General features: G+C 39.5%; 1 protein-coding gene across 1 annotated transcript in view; it reads left to right on the top strand.

The window, feature by feature from the left end:
- LOC113662744 (zinc finger protein 271-like) overlaps nt 1-17,336 on the top strand; it is a 208,692-nt gene that overhangs the window by 17,777 nt on the left and 173,579 nt on the right. Inside the window, 1 exon segment of the mRNA XM_047814061.1 lies at nt 15,016-15,302. Within this exon segment, the coding sequence (XP_047670017.1) occupies nt 15,016-15,302 (287 nt within the window).

Genomic DNA, 17,336 nt, shown 5'->3' with positions numbered 1-17,336 from the left:
TCACTTCTTCCATTAAAGAAGTATTTGCTTTGAGATTTTCTTAGATTTCCCAAGTTGTATATATTTAGAATGTAAAGCAAGAAGAATAAGATCGAAGCATCTGTTCTCAAATTCTCAAATTCCTGTGATTCCAAAACATCATGGTCAAATAATTGGTGAATAGTTGGATTCTTGGAAATTATACATTTTGTTGCTTTTAAAAGTCAGGATTTGACCAGATAGATGAAGATGAATCTTTGACAAGGAGATGAAAGTTAGATTCCTTCATCTTGCCAGGAGATCAATGAAATGAAACATTTGTCATAACACTAGTTTATATAAATGGGGGGGGAATGGCTTGTTGATATTTTGTTAAAATGTCTTATGGATATAAATAATAATTTTGTTGATCATCTAGCCGAATTAGTTACAGAACTAATATGAAAATTAGCTTCTTTTAAATCACTCCTTTAAACAAGCAGATAAAATACTGTGTACTTACATTTTAATTGAAAGGAGAACACATGGTTTGGTGCAGTCTGTGTTCCAGTTCATCCCAAAGGTGTTCAGTGTTGTTGAGTCAGGGTTCTGTACAGGCCACTTGGGTTCTTCACTCCAACCTTCTCCTTCACATCATGTCATCAGGGAGCTGCTTTGTGCACATGGACATTGTCATGCTGGAGATGCTCAAGATGATGGTCCAGGCTTTGATAAAGACGGCCTTGTAAAAAAAATATCTAATATTGGGTCTAAGCTTCTCTGTTTCTGTGAAATAACACACACTTTATAATTACTATAAACACTGACCGATCATTAATTTTATTTCTTACTCTTTGTACTGCTCTTAATGTGACATTTGTTTTAATCTAGTAGTTTTAAATGCATTAAAAACTTTCCCATAATCCACATTTCCATATGAATGGACAACAATTTTCTTTGATCCAATCTTGTTCAGTTTGTGCTGGTGACACTCTCATCTCCAACACAATAATGAGATTAAAAACAAACATTGTGGCTATGCATGTTTACTAAGAATGTTGTCATTTCTTTCCCTGCTGTAATGATTTGTTTCACGTAGAACCCAGTAGTGTAAAAGGTGGTACTGGGTCTAAGGACTAAGATTACTATTGTGTTTGACCTGAGTAAAAGAAAGTAACCAGATATCCAGTGTTGATGTTTTAGTTGTAATGTTAAGCAGGTTATCTAAGAGAATTCCTCTGGTGTGGTATAGCAATGAAAATGATGTACCAAGCTGAACTTATTAACAACAGCCTTTACAAGGAAAACAACAAGAAACCTATCAGAATATTCTGTCACCTTTTGCAGTGAAACAACTCACTATGTACTTACAAAGTAATACTGGACTGTTCCCAGGTGAGGACAGATGTCAGTCAAACACTTCTTTTGTCCACATTTTAACAAAATTTTAAATATATACAAAAAAATTCTTCTGAAGATTCTGTTCTGTTCCTGTAACTTTTTAACAGCTCATTTTATGAATAAAGACAAGAAGAAACTCACTGCATCACTGTGTAAACCTTATGGGGTGAAACTACAGGGGAGATAATAGTGTGTTTACACACTCTGTTGTGCACATAGAGAGGTAATAGTATGTTTACACACACTATAGTGCTCTCCAGAATCTGCAATTTTGCTGTATTTTTGTTGCTTATCTCGGGTCTGTTCGTGCAGAACAGCTGTGCCTATACATTGTACACCCGACAGGAGCTTTTGGATATTGGTTTGCTACTGACCAACACTTTTATTGACAACCTTCAACTCCTTCCTGAGATCGCCAGAACACCCGAGGCCGCTCACTCTACCCGGCCGGCCGGGCGGAAGTGCTTGCAGGTGGCGTCGAGACTGTAAACAAAGGCGGGGGAAGCGTGGTGGTATGAAAGCTAAGCTAAAGCTAACACCACACCAGCTCTCTTTACCCAGCATCTTCTTTGCCAATGTTCAGTTACTGGTGAACCGATGGAGGACATTCAACTCAGCATCACTCACAGCATGAACCTTTTTACTGTAATGTGATGATCTTCACGGAAACATGGCTGCACAGCGGTATTCCGGACAACGCTATTGAGCTAGCAGGACAATACACACTCCAGGGGGATAGGACATTAGATGGCTCCGGTAAGACCAAAGGCGGTAGATTGTGCATTTACGTTAACAAAGCTTGGTGCCGAACTCTGTTATTGTTGGGAGACATTGTTCAGCTAACCTGGAGTTTCTCATGGTTAAATGTAGACCGTTTTATTTACCGCAGGAGTTCACTTCCACCATTATAACAGCATTAACTTACATTCCCCCCGATGCTGATGCTAAGCTTGCTATGAAAGAACTTTATGCGGCCATCAGCAAACAACAGACTGTTCAACCTGGAAGCTGCGATTATTGTTGCTGGTTAATTTAATCACTCAAAGTTAAAGGCAGTGATCCCCAAATTTTACCAGCATGTTTCCTGTCACACCAGAGGGAACAAAACCTTAGACCAGGTATACACAAACATGGCTGGGGCTTACGTTGTGACCCCCCTCCCTCACCTGGGACAATCAGATCACTTTTCTTTGTTCCTCACCCCCAAATATGCACCCCTCATCAATCGAGTGAAGCCATCAGTAAGAACCATCAAGGTCTGGCCTGCAGAAGCAGATTTTACACTCCAGGAAAGGTTTTAACACACAGACTGGAGTACATTGGCATCTCAGGCCACCAGTGACACTCACACAGACATTGTTACACCTCCTCTGTACTGGATTACATCAATACCACCATAAACAGTGTTACTACTCAGAAACAGATCATCACATACCCAAATCAGAAGCCATGGATGAACAAGGAGGTGCACCTCCTGTTGAAGGCACGCATTACTGCCTTCAGATCAGGCAACGCACATGCCTACAGCAAATCCAGGGCTAACCTGAAGGGGGATCAAAGAGGCAAAGCAATGCTACAAGCGAAAGATAGAGGAGCATTTTTCCAACTCTGACCCTCTATGCATGTGGCAAGGCATCCAGGCCATCAGTGATTACACTGAGTGAGAGAGACAACAGAAAAACTGCCACCAACCCTCGGCTGACCACCCTCTAATCATACTCTCCTCCACAGATGTCTGCAACGCACTGAGCTGGATCAGCGCACACTAAGCCGCTGGACCAGACAACATCCCTGGATGCATGCTCAGGGCATGTGCTGATCAGCTTGCTGGGGTATTTACTGACATTTTCAACCTGTCTCTTGCCCAAGCAGCTGTTCCTGCTTGCTTTAACTGCACCTCCATTGTGCCAGTGCCAAAACACTCCAGCCCAATGTGCCCGAACGACCACCGCCCTGTAACACTGACACCCATTGTCATGAAGTGCTTTGAGCGGCTGGTCCTGGCACACCTGAAGGACTCTCTGCCATCCACATTGGACTTTAATAGGAATATTCTAATATATCCTAGCAATAGGAGCACAGAAGATACTGTTTCCATGGCACTGCACTCTGTGCTTCACACACTTAGACAATAAGAACACTTATGCACGGATGCTGTTTGTTGACTTCAGCTCTGCATTTAACACCATCATTCTAGCCAAATTGGTAGAAATGGGCATTAAGACCTGCACTTGCAACTGGATTATGGACTTTCTTACCAACAGACCCCAGCAGGTTCGATCAGGCTCCATCTGCTCCAACACCATCACACTCAACACTGGTGTACCACAGGGCTGTGTGCTGAGCACCTTCCTCTACCCCCTCTTCACCCCCAACTGCAGGCCTGTGAATGGATCTAACTCCATCATCAAGTTTACAGATGACACTACAGTGATTGGTCTCATCACCAACAGTGATGAGCCTGCCTAAAGGGAGGAGATTCAGCACCTAGCCACATGGTGCAATGACAATAACTTGCTCCTTAACACCTCCAAAACAAAGGAGCTCAAAGTGGACTTCAGGAAAGAGACAAGAGGCACACATGACAACATCTGCACAATAGAAAGCATCCTGACCAGCTGTGTCACAGTCTGGTATGGGAGCTGCTCTGTTGCAGAGCGCAGGGCATTGCAGTGGGTGGTGAAAACCACCCAGTGCATCACAGGGACTCCACTTCCAGCCATGGAGGACATCCAGAAGAAACGCTGTCGGTGTCGAGCTCGCAACATTCTTAAGGACTCCTCTCATCCCGCCCATAGACTGCATTCTCTTCTGTCCTCCGGCAGGTATTTCAGGTGCCTCCAGACCAGGACCAGCCGACTAAAGAACAGCTTCTTTCCTAGAGCTGTCTCTTTATTGAACTCTGCCCCTAGCTGATCCTACTGTCCTTCATACACTGTTTCATTCCCCCACCTCACACTTCGTTATTGTGCTAATGGACTGTATACACAAACTATGCTCATTTGTACACTTGCTCTTTTTTTGCATTGCTGCTCACCATTGCCTAACTTACTATTGTATATAGCCACCTGATTTCTGTTTATAGTAACAGCCATATATTATGTTCATAGTACATATCATTCTGTATTGTTCTGTTAATAGTAATAGCCATATATTTTGTTTATAGCACATACCCTTCTGTAAATTTCAGTTTATAGTAATAGCCATCTGTATACATTTACATTTACAGTATTTAGCAGACGCCCTTATACAGAGCAACATACATAAGTGCTTAAATCTCTAGCATTGAATACATAAATGCTGGCTCACAAGGTTACATACTTAAGATACCATGAGTTTAAAATATTTGTTCAACGTTACAATGAAAAAGTGTCAGGTTTTTTTTTTTAATGCAAAAGATGGGAAAGAAGTGCTAGTTGACGTGTTTCCTGAATAAGTAGGTCTTCAACCGCCATTTGAAAATAGCCAGTGACTCAGCTGTCCGGACCTCTAGGGGAAGTTCATTCCACCACCTTGGTGCCAGAACAGAGAAGAGTCTTGTAGTATACTTGCCTCTTACCCTGAGAGATGGTGGAACCAGTCGAGCAGTGCTGGTAGATCGGAGGGTGCAGGGTGCAGTGTGAGGAGTGATGAGGGCTTTGAGGTAAGAGGGAGCTGGTCCATTTTTGGCTTTGTAGGCCAGCATCAGTGTTTTGCATCAGCATCAGTGTTTTGATTGCGTTCATAGTTAGACCTGCCAGCAGGGCATTGCAGTAATCCAGTCTAGAAATGACAAGAGACTGAACAAGTACCTGAGCAGTCTGTGTGGACAAAAAAGGCCGAATCCTTCTAATGTTTTAGAGAAGAAACTGACATGAGCGAGTCACATTAGCAACATGAGAGGAAAAGGACAGTTGATTGTCCATGGTTACCCCAAGGTTGTGAGCTGTAGCTGAAGGGGAGATCAGAACGTTGTGCAGGGATATAGCAAGATCATGACCTGGGGATGAATCACCTGATGATCAGCAGTTCAGTTTTGCTAGGATTGAGCTTTAACTGATAAGCAGTCATCCATGATGAAATTTCTGCCAGACATGCTGAGATCCGATCAGAAGCTGTGGTATCTGAGGGTGGGAAAGAGAAGATAAGTTGTGTATAATCAGCATAGCAGTGGTAAGAGAACCCATGTGAGGAAATAACTTCACCAAGAGAGTGAGTAAACAGGGAGAAAAGAAGAGGACCAAGTACTGAGCCCTGTGGGACACCAGTGGAGAGTTTGCGTGGAACAGATGTCACTCCCCGCCATGTTACCTGATATGAGTGTCCTTCCAGGTAGGAAGTGAACCATTCCCAAGCTGATCCGCAAATCCCAAGACTCTTGAGGGTGGATAATGCTATGGGATGGATGACAGTTTGGCTGATCTAGCAGCATGTAGTTTCTCAGAGACATCCGAAAGGGCTGTCTCTGTGGAATGAGCTGCTTTAAAGCCAGACTGGGTGGGATCTTGGAGGTTGTTCTGTGAGAGATAGACAGACAGTTGATTACAGACAATGCGTTCAAGAATTTTTGAAAGAAACGAGAGAATTGATACCGCTCTGTAGTTACTGATGTCTGATGGATCCAGAGCAGGTTTCTTTAGGATGGGAATAGCCCTTGCTCTCTTGAAAGTTGTTGGTACCTGACCAGATGCTATAGATCTATTGATGATATTGGTAATGAAGGGCAGAAGGTCTTGCGAGATGGTCTGGAGCATAGTGGAAGGGAGTGGATCCAATGGGCAGGTGGTAGGATTGCAGGACTGGATGAGTTGTAAACCTCTTCTGCTGCTACGGTTGAGAAATGTGACAAGGAAGGTGTAGGGGAATGCATACTCTATGTAAGTGCAGTCGTGGCTGAAGTGAATGTCCGGCAGATTTCTTCAATCTTCTCCTGGTAGAAACAAGCAAAGTCTTCTGCAGTCAGGTAGGATGAATGAGGAGGAGCCGGGGGGTTGAGCAGAGTAGAGATGATGATGTGGAATTTCAGAGGGTCATGTGAGGAAGCTTCAAGCTTTTCCTTGTAGAAGGAAGTATCTAACTGTTGTATTGGGAATTTTAACTATCATCAGTGTTTATATATAATGTTATGTGCTTTTACAGTATTCTGTGTGAAAGACTAGGGAGAAAGAACAAGAGGCCCTTATTCTAACTGTTAGGGGAACTTTAGGTGTGTGTGTATGTGTGTGTGTGTGTGTGTGTGTGTGTGTGTGTGTGTGTGTGTGTGTGTGTGTGTGTGTGTGTGTGTGTGTGTGTGTGTGTGTGTGTGTGTGTGTGTGTGTGTGCATGTGTGCCTGGGGTATTTACCTCTTCACTGTGTAGACTTTCTGTATGGAAGAAGCCTTTTGCTTTTACTACCAACTCTGAGTCTGAGTGTGTTTTATACCTCTACTGACACCACACTCTCAAACTCAAAAGTGATCTAAATCTCTCTGATTGTTATGAAATTATTTAAAAACAATTTTATGTGAATTTATTTAGAGAATAATTAATGCTTCGTGTTGTAACCTCTCACATTCTACGCTCCTATTCAGTCTGTTATAAGACTTTATAATGTAACAATCTTTACACTCTGTTATCATTACATAATGTTTAATACACAACAATACTGAGGTGTAAATATCTGCCACTATTTATAAGTACCAATAGCATATAACTACTATTTACACTTAATATTACCAATAAATTCTATAAATCATTAATCTTTAATAAATATAAGGAATAATAAAGTTAACAAATGGTAAACTTATACCTGTAAACAGGGCTTGATTCTGTGGCTAGTGGTTTTCAAAGGGATAAGACTAACTAATCCTACTTGACCAGCTCTGAGCCTCAAACCAACACAACCAACACAGGTCGAGTATGGGAGACAGTGACTTAATGATGATGCTAAGCATCTGTCGATAAAACCATCTTAATGTCAGGTTTACATACTCTCTTGTGATGTGGTGAGAAATCACAGGATCCTTTTCTCTGCCACATCTGTACAGAGATGTTTATTTTATATTTGTATCCTGGTGTTAGAACCTTGTGTTCAGGTGGACACTTTATTTCTCACTGATGTAAACACCTCAGTACACTATCAGACAAATAAATCAAACACTTCATCATTTCTCTTCCAGTCTGTGTTGGTGTAATCTGACAGAGGAAAGCTGTAGAGTTCTGTCCTCAGTTCTCAGCTCAAACTCCTCCAGTCTGAGAGAACTGGACCTGAGTAACAATAAACTGCAGGATTCAGGAGTGAAGCTGCTCTCTGATGGACTGAAGGATCCACACTGTACACTGGAGATACTGAGGTATACACACACACCACACACACACCACACACACACACACAAACACACTCACACGGTTTTAATAAACACTACAACATCCAGTTCTCCTCTGTGGTAACTGTAACTGTAGTGATCTGATATATTGTCATTGTTGTGTGTGTGAGATGGAGAGTAAATGTACTGTATATAAAGATTTTGTGTAGTTCATGTTTTCAATACTAAACCTGAGTGTGTTAAGTGTGAGAAGGTTTTCTTTCTTGCAGGATGTGTTACTGCAGTATTACAGATGAAGGTTGTGCTGCTCTGGCTTCAGCTCTGAGGTCAAACTCCTCATCACACCTGAGAGAACTGGATCTGAACGATAATAAACCAGGAGAATCAGGAGTGAAGCTGCTCTCTGATCTACTGAAGGATCCACACTGTAAACTGGAGACACTACAATGAGTTACTGACTTACTGTCTCATTACTGTATGATATTGTGTAATATTCACTGTGTGCTGTAAAATGTCACATCTAATGTGTGTATTTATGTTTCTGTTGTTCATAAGCAATGTGTTTAAATTAGTCTGTAATTCTGTCCTGTTGTGTTTTTCAGCATTAAGGGTAAAAAACTCAGCAGGTCTGGTGTATGACAGGAGTCTCTCCTCAGACCTTTTTTCCAGGATAAAGCAGTTATGGTGGTGAAGCGTTAGAACACGTCCCACATTTCCAGCAGTTTGGGAGTATGTGTTACAGATGTTTATACATTATTTTTACCTCTTTAATTGGATCTCAAATTTGTTTCTCCACAGATGATTGACTCCCAGTTGTGATCTTGATTTATTTATTTTCCTTTAAAAACGTCTTCTTTTCAAACCCTTTTCACCAAACACTTAAAATCTTTATTAACTTTCCGTTAAACATAAAAGGAATCTTCTTTTTTGTGTAGTTGAACGATTTTTCTATGTTTCAATTTCTTCTTTCTTAATTTCCTCATGACATTTTTTATCTTGGTTGCATCTTGTTTTTATATAATTTTAAAAAAAAAAATTTTTTTTTTCCTCTTTCCACCATATATTTTGCTTTATGTCTTCATTTTGCCCCTCAAGTTTTTTCTCCTCCCTTTTTTATATTTTTGATCTCTTTGGCCAATTCATTCTCAAATTTTTTTAATTGTACTTTTACTTGTTATTTCTCTTTTCTTTCTTTCTTTCTTTCTTTCTTTCTTTCTTTCTTTCTTTCTTTCTTTCTTTCTTTCTTTCTACAGTATTTAATTAAAAATGTTTAATTAAAAATGTAACATTATTTTCCTCATTCATTTCATTTCCTTTTTCTTTTTCTATAATTTCTCTAATATTAAAATCATAGTTGTTTTTCTTTAAACTTTCTGTATTTAGAACCCATACACTTTGTCCCCTTTCTACATTATTCCAGTTTTAAAAAATAAAAACTCATGATACTCAAACTTGTTTCCTTATATCTGATTGTGTCTGTAAAGTGTTCTACATTTCTTGTACATAAAATAAAGACAATCGTTGTCCTGCAGGTTTTTCACTGTATCTTTCTTTCCTTCCTACATTTCTCTCTCTCCACACGTCTATCAGGTTGTTTTCATTCATTAGATCCTTTAGTTCTTTTCTCTCTGTATCTGATTTAATAACCATCCCATCTGCCATATGGAGTTTACTGAAAACAGTCACTGCAAGTCCCATCATTATTATTTCTTTATGCTTCTTTAAAATTCTTTTTAAAGGATTAAATAATTCTTTCTTTTCTTTTTTATCTGTTGAGTCATGTACATTTACTAAACTGACAAAAAGGAGAGCTAAAACCTCACTGTGTAGAGGCAAATTCTAGTGTTTCAGTGCTCTTATTTGTACCCCGTGTGTGTGTGTGTGTGTGTGTGTGTGTGTGTGTGTGTGTGTGTGTGTGTGTGTGTGTGTGTGTGTGTGTGTGTGTTCCTCCCTGGTTACTGTAGATGTCTCCCTTTAAGTTATCACCTCAGCAAGGCCACATTCCATTTTCAGTTCTTATCGAGCACCTGCACGCACACACACGCGCACACACACACACACACACACACACACACACACACACACACACACACACACACACACACACACACACACACACACACACACACCCTAAAGTTCCCATCTTTCTAGCATGTACAAATGTAACAGTTAGAATAAGGGTCTCTTGTTCTTTCTCCCTAGTCTTGCACACAGAATTTACTGTTAAAAGCACATAACAATTATATAAAAACACTCATGAAATTTAAAATTTCCTCTACACCAGCCTCTAGACTGCTTTAAGCTGCTGTCAGGTAGTTTTCCAAAAAAAAAAAAAAAAAGAGAAAACAAACTGAAATGGAGGAGAGCTTCACTCTCCTGACTGCTGCCACTGAATAATAAAATGATGTTGTTACAGAATTCAAACAGTAAAGTAAATGAATGTCTTTGTCAAAAGCTTACAGCACCTGGTATTCCCAGGCAGTCGCACATCCAAGTACTAAGCAGGCCCGATTCGGCTTAGCTTCCGAGATCAGACGAGATCAAGCATTCACAGGTTGGTTTGGCTGCAATAAAAAAAGTAAATCAGCTTAATCAGTTAGAAATGTAATTTTCTATTAAATAATAACAGTCTGTAATTGATTTCATAGGACTTTTGTATAAAATAAGTAGTGTGTGTTGTCAAGATTGAGATCCAGTGTGTATCACAATGACAAAAAGTCTAAAACTAATAAACATTCCAAAATAACCTGTTAAAATGTCCAGCAGTGTTTACAGTGTTAAAAGTCTTATAAAATATTTACTATATATAATATAAATATTTTGTATATTTAATATTGACATGTTTTCTGTAGTGTGGTGTGATGTATCAATTTGAAAGAACACATGAGAGGCAGTCTAGCTCATTTCTCAGATAACTTTTTACTGAACTCTCTCGAACCAAAAGCACCACGTACGACGTCACCAGACCCGCTCCGTTAGCCATGGAACATTTACTGAGTCAAATGCAAACTTGAAGCATTCAATACATCACATTTACCCTTCCTTTTAAATTAAGGTACACTCAGCTTAACCGGAAATTGCACATAGCAAAACACAACACAATTATTGTTTCTACTGTTGTAAGCCACTGGCATAGATGGGATGTTATCAGACACTGGCATGTACAGGAAATGCAGGTCTCTACCTAAGCCCTGATTCTGGTTCTCTCAATACTGGTTCTCAGCAAATAAATAATAAAAATTTTAAAGGCACATCACAACCAATTATTAACTTATCCATCAGTAGACAGATGGACATAGATAATACAAAGAGAAGGAAAAAATAGGGAAAGAAATGTGAAACGTAGGGTGAACAAACAAAGGAGTTTAGGAATGGTCGGTACAATGGATGATGAAGGAATTGAATAACTTCATGCTCATTAGATGAACCTTATCAATGCTATCCAACTTCAAAACCTTGCTGTCATATTCCCATACAAAAGTAAAGTGAGATTAAGGCTACAAATACCAGTAAACGTAGAGCTAGGAGAAAGGAGAATCAGAAAAACAGCAGAAGAAATAAAACAATTGTTGAATAAAATAAAGAAAATGAAGCTTGAGGAATGAAGAGGTGAAAGATTTGAATATGAGTGTTTAGAAGAAGACTCCGAGGGATCAGACGCTGTACCTACAAGAAGAAGATTCCAAAGGAAAAGAAGATTATAATGCATTATGTGTTATGTTTTATTTTCAGAATGTTCAAGGAAATTCTGAAATGCTTTTCTTTTTCTTATAATCATGTATCCTCGTGTAATAGAGTTGATTAGATTAATATTGCTTATTTTACTGTAAACTTTCTTGTAGTCAAAGCTAATAAAGCCTACTGTGTATTCCTGGGAGTATCTGCACACAAAGTGTTTCAAGGCCTGGTGTTGAAGTGAAGCCTTCTGTGTATATAAAACAGTGCGTGTGCAGGTTACTCCCCACACAGTGTTTTATAGCTTGCTGTCTAATTCCACGGTGAGGGAAAGCTTCAGTCCTATGTAATCACAGCCTGACAAGTTGCAGGAAGTTAATTGCAACCATATGACCATATATAGTAGTGTTAACCTTGAGGATAGAAAAAAAAGACATTAGTAGCACACACAGAATCGACGGCGAGATATGTTTGGGAACCGAGATGTGTAAGATGTTAGCCGTCTAAAAGGCACAAAGCCAACTAAACCTGACAGCCAAATCTAACTGGCCACAGTAAGAATGTATAAAAGCTTGCCTTGAATCACACTGTGTGTGCATTCTATTGTAGACAGCCTTAGGGCATGTTATACTTTAGGTGCATCATGAAGCAAATGCAAGTTTACACTTGGAGAGTGTTTCATGGTTTGTTATAATCTTTGCATCTTAATACCTTTTACTTATTCTAGGTCTCTGATTATTTGAAGGAAGTTTTTAGTTGTATTTTTTTCTTTTTATTTTACATATATTACACATAACTATCTGTATTACACTACTTTTAATAAAAACAAGGCCTCTTATTGTGAGGATCCTGAAAAGACAAAAAGGTCTAAGTCTGCCTCCTTCGTTTAAAGATTCAAACAATAGATTAAGTAGAAGACCTTGGAGAGGATCCTTTGTTAGAAGACCGATGGGACTTCGAAGGACACCTGTGTTTTCAATGACACCTGTGTTTTCAATTTTCAAAGATCAACTTTGATAGTTGATCTTGTGTTTTCAACACGAACCGGTGCCATTTAAGACACATTCCTTAGTGGGGGAGCGGAAGGGTTTCTTAGGCAATCCGAAAACATGTGTCACTAAGGGACAAGTACATCAGTATGATTACTTCATAGTGCACATATAGGGATAATAGTGTGTTTACACACTCTGTAGTGCACATAGAGAGATAATAGTGTGTTTACACACTCTGTAGTGCACATAGAGAGATAATAGTGTGTTTACACACTCTGTAGTGCACATAGAAAGATAATAGTGTGTTTACACACTCTGTAGTGCACAGAGAGAGATAATAGTGTGTTTACACACTCTGTAGTGCACATAGAAAGATAATAGTGTGTTTACACACTCTATAGTGCACATAGGAAGATAATAGTATGTTTACACACTCTGTAGTGCACATAGAGAGGTAATAGTGTGTTTACACACTCTGTAGTGCACATAGAAAGATAATAGTGTGTTTACACTCTCTGTAGTGCACATAGAAAGATAATAGTGTGTTTACACACTCTGTAGTGCACATAGAGAGGTAATAGTGTGTTTACACACTCTGTAGTGCACATAGAAAGATAATAGTGTGTTTACACACTCTGTAGTGCACATAGAAAGATAATAGTGTGTTTACACACTCTGTAGTGCACATAGAAAGATAATAGTGTGTTTACACTCTCTGTAGTGCACATAGAAAGATAATAGTGTGTTTACACACTCTGTAGTGCACATAGAGAGATAATAGTGTGTTTACACACTCTGTGATGCACATAGAGAGATAATAATGGTGTTTACACACTGTAGGGCACATAGAGAGATAATAATGTGTTTACACACTCTGTAGTGCACATAGAGAGATAATAGTGCGTTTACACACTCTGTAGTGCACATAGAAAGATAATAGTGTGTTTACACTCTCTGTAGTGCACATAGAGAGATAATAATGGTGTTTACACACTGTAGGGCACATAGAGAGATAATAGTGTGATTACAGACTCTGTAGTGCACATTGTTACAACCCAGTCTAGGGTTGGGCAGCAAAGCATTAAAGCTCGGGATTCAGTGATTGGATACCTTTATAAATACCAAAGAAACAACCCACAGTAGTATTTCTAGGTAAATGTATTTACATATATAAAGAATATATATACAGCCAACAGTACACAGGTGTCTCTTACACGTGGGCCCAGGCGAAAATAATGAACAAAAAGGTCTATCCTTACTTTAAAGCAAAGAAAAGAAAAATACAGTGGATCTTCCCTAACTCCCTAGAGAGATAATAGTTGTGTTTACACACTCTGTAGTGCACAGAGAGAGATAATAGTGTGTTTACACACTCTGTGGTGCACATAGAAAGATAATAGTGTGTTTACACACTCTGTAGTGCACATAGATAATAGTGTGTTTACACACTCTGTAGTGCACATAGAGAGATAATAGAGTGTTTACACACTCTGTAGTGCACATAGAGAGATAATAGTGTGTTTACACTCTCTGTAGTGCACATAGAAAGATAATAGTGTGTTTGCACACTCTGTAGTGCACATAGAGAGATAATAGTGTGTTTACACACTCTGTAGTGCACATAGAAACATAATAGTGTGTTTACACTCTCTGTAGTGCACATAGAAAGATAATAGTGTGTTTACACACTGTAGTGCACTACAGGAGAGATAATAGTGTGTTTAGTGATAGTGACGTGACATACGGCTAAGTATGGTGATCCATACTCAGAATTCGTTCTCTGCATTTGACCCATACTGTGTTTACACACTCTGTAGTGCATCTCAGCCCTAATGAAATGCCATTTTGTCATTTTGGGAAAACAATGACTGTATCCAAAGGCAAGTCATGATGCTTATGACATACTGTACATTCAGGTGCACAATAGAAATCAGTTTACTGTGTTTCTATGAACTGTAGGTAAACAACAGGTTTTGTTGTTCTTTGGAACTGACACCAACCCTATGAATCTCTGTGGAGGTTCCACTGATTTTTTTTCTTCATTGTTCTCCGTTTGTTTAATACACTGTGAGCAGCTCCAGAATAATATAATTTGAGCATAGATTTGATATACAGAGCATTTGCTTTTCAGCTGGCGGGTGTGTAGCTCAGTATATCAGCTCAAATCAAGCAAAACAACATACTTGTACCCTTGACTATTTTCCCTTTCTAATCCAGATTTCTGATGTGTGTGGTCTTCTTTGCTACCCATCCTGAATTTCCTGTTGCAAGAAAATCAAGAGATCCGACTAAAATAAAGTCAGGCAAGATTATTTGTGACATCTGGTACCCACTAGAAGGTGCATTCTTCACCAAATGTCATCTGGTTGTTAGTGGTGTTAGTGTGGAGAGAAAAGTTCACCATTTCTCACAAAGTGGGAAGAGTTTCAGCCAAAAGAGCAACTTAAAAAAAACACCAGCTTCGTTACACTGATGAGAGGCTGTACCAGTGCTCCCAGTGTGGGAGAAAGAAAGAAAATAATCTAAAGAATATAATCTCCAGTGACACAAAAACATTCACACAGAAGAAAAACCATATCAGTGTTCAGACGGTGGGAAGAGTTTTACACAGAGGGGTAATCTCCAGAAACACCAGCGTGTTTAGATTGGAGATAAACATTATCCCTGCATAGACTGTGGAAAGAGTTTTAGTCAACAAACTTGTCCACCAGCGTATTCACACAGGAGAGAAGCCGTATCAGTGCTCAGAGTGTTGGAAGAGCTTCACACAGAATGGAAACCTCCAGGTTTATCTGCACATTCACACTGGAGAGAAGCCGTATCACTGCCAGGAGTGTGGAAAGAGTTTTAGTCACAAGAGCAATCTTCAACAACACCAACGCATTCACAGAGGAAAGAACCCATACCAGTGCTCAGAGTGTGGGAAGGGTTTTATGCTAAAGTTTAATCTTCAAGAACACCAACGCATTCACACGGGGGAGAAACCATATTTCTTCTCGGAGTGCGGCAGGAGTTTTAATACACACAGACATTTTCAGAGACATAAACACATTTAGGGGAGCACGGTGGCTTAGTGGTTAGCACGTTCGCGTCACACCTCCAAGGTTGGGGGTTCAATTCCTGCCTCCGCCTTGTGTGTGTGGAGTTTGCATGTTCTCTCCATGCCTCAGGGGTTTCCTCCCCGGTCCAAAGACATGCATGGTAGGTTGATTGGCATCACTGGAAAATTGTCCATAGTGTGTGAATGTGTGAGTGAATGAGAGTGTGTGTGTGAGTGAATGAGAGTGTGTGCCCCTGCGATGGGTTGGCACTCCGTCCAGGGTGTATCCTGCCTTGATGCCTTGATGCCTGAGTAAGAGAATAGGCTGCAGGAAGTGTGGAATGAACAAGCTTTAGTCTAAACAAGGTTTAGTCTGTCAGGGGACGGTGAGTGTTTTGAAACCGCCAAAATACAAAAGGTGAGTCAAATCACAGGGTTAAAGCCAATTGAAAATCAGTGGCATTTATACACGTTAACTTTTTAATTTCTATTTATTGAATGTTGACTGTATGCAAATATAAAATGTTAATCTGTGTAGTTTATAGCCCAAAATGTCATTATTAATAAACACATGAGCAGAATTATATCTACTAATTTGTCTGGTAACTGCATCACTCCAAGAATGTGACCATTAATGTCAGAAACTCTGGAATAAATGAACTAATTAATGGAGATGATGATTAAAGTGTCAGAAGAGTTTCTGTCTGTCCATCTTTAAAAGTATCAGTCAGAAGAGTGATGACCAATATTATGTAGCCACCATTATATAGTATTTTCAAATCAAGAGTCAAGAAGCTTTTATTGTCATTTCAACCATATATAGGTGACATAGTACACAGTAAAATGAGACAATGTTACTCCAGGATCATGGAGTTATGTAGAACAGCATGGATCTAAGGACTGAAAAGTAAGGTATCCTCGCCATATAAAGTGCATAGTATGCAACTTAGTGCCGACAGACAATGTATTACACTACAGGACATAAAATAGTGCTGAGCAGTTTGCAGTCTGTCACTGACCATTGTGCTAAACAAGCTCTACTATCAGCCCCTCAGACAACCTGTTAAATGACCTCAACACCTTCTATGTCTGCTTGGAGACCTCCAGTGTCAACACAGAATGGAGGTGCACACACACACTGGGACCACTCAACCCCTTCTCCTCTTCTGCTGTATCATCAGCTGTGGGACACAAAACACTTGAGGAAGACCAACACCCGTTCGGCAGCGGAGCCAGGCAATATCCCTGGGTGGGCCCTCAGAGCTTGTGCTATTGCGCTGGCTGTTGTACTCACCTCCATCTTCAAACTCTTCCTCAGTCCAACTCTTCCCTTTCTCATCTGGAAGATAAGTAGTGTATACACACTCTGTAGTACACCACACAAGAGTGGTAATAGTCGTGTTTACACACTCTGTAGTGCACTACGCAGGTGAGATAATAGTGGTGTTACACATTCTGTAGTGACCTTTATGTACAATCAGGATTCATTTAGATTTCAGCCCTAATGAAAGGTTACTGTGTGCAGCTAATAATTGATTGTTTAACAAATTTGTGCTAATTAAAAGAAAGTATTATTTTGTGTGGTTTGGTCCATTTCAGTTAATTTTAGTGAGATTTAATGGAATGACCATTACATCGGTTCCACTGTGGCCAAAGCATTGGAAATTACTATACATATTACAAAATCTGTTAGATGTGAACAGATCAGGAATGTGGGTCACTCATATGGTTACAGGCTGAAACATAGTGAATCATACGTCCCAAAACCTTTCACTTATTGTTTACGTGAATGTAACGTGAACTTTTTTTTAATTTGTAATAAACAGACATGTTCTATATTTTAGTTAGTTAGTTAATTAAAGAGATAATGCTTGAGAACACGTGTCAGGAAAAGTTTTTGTCTGTTAATCATCAATGTGTTTAATAAAGTAGATTTAGATTTATATTGTTTTACCCGTGTGTAATAATCCATTGGCGTCGGAACCA

The sequence above is a fragment of the Tachysurus fulvidraco genome, chromosome 5 (genome assembly GCF_022655615.1).
Source record: "Tachysurus fulvidraco isolate hzauxx_2018 chromosome 5, HZAU_PFXX_2.0, whole genome shotgun sequence".
Classification (NCBI taxonomy): Eukaryota; Metazoa; Chordata; class Actinopteri; order Siluriformes; family Bagridae; genus Tachysurus; species Tachysurus fulvidraco.
This window is presented reverse-complemented; position numbering and strand designations above follow the sequence as displayed.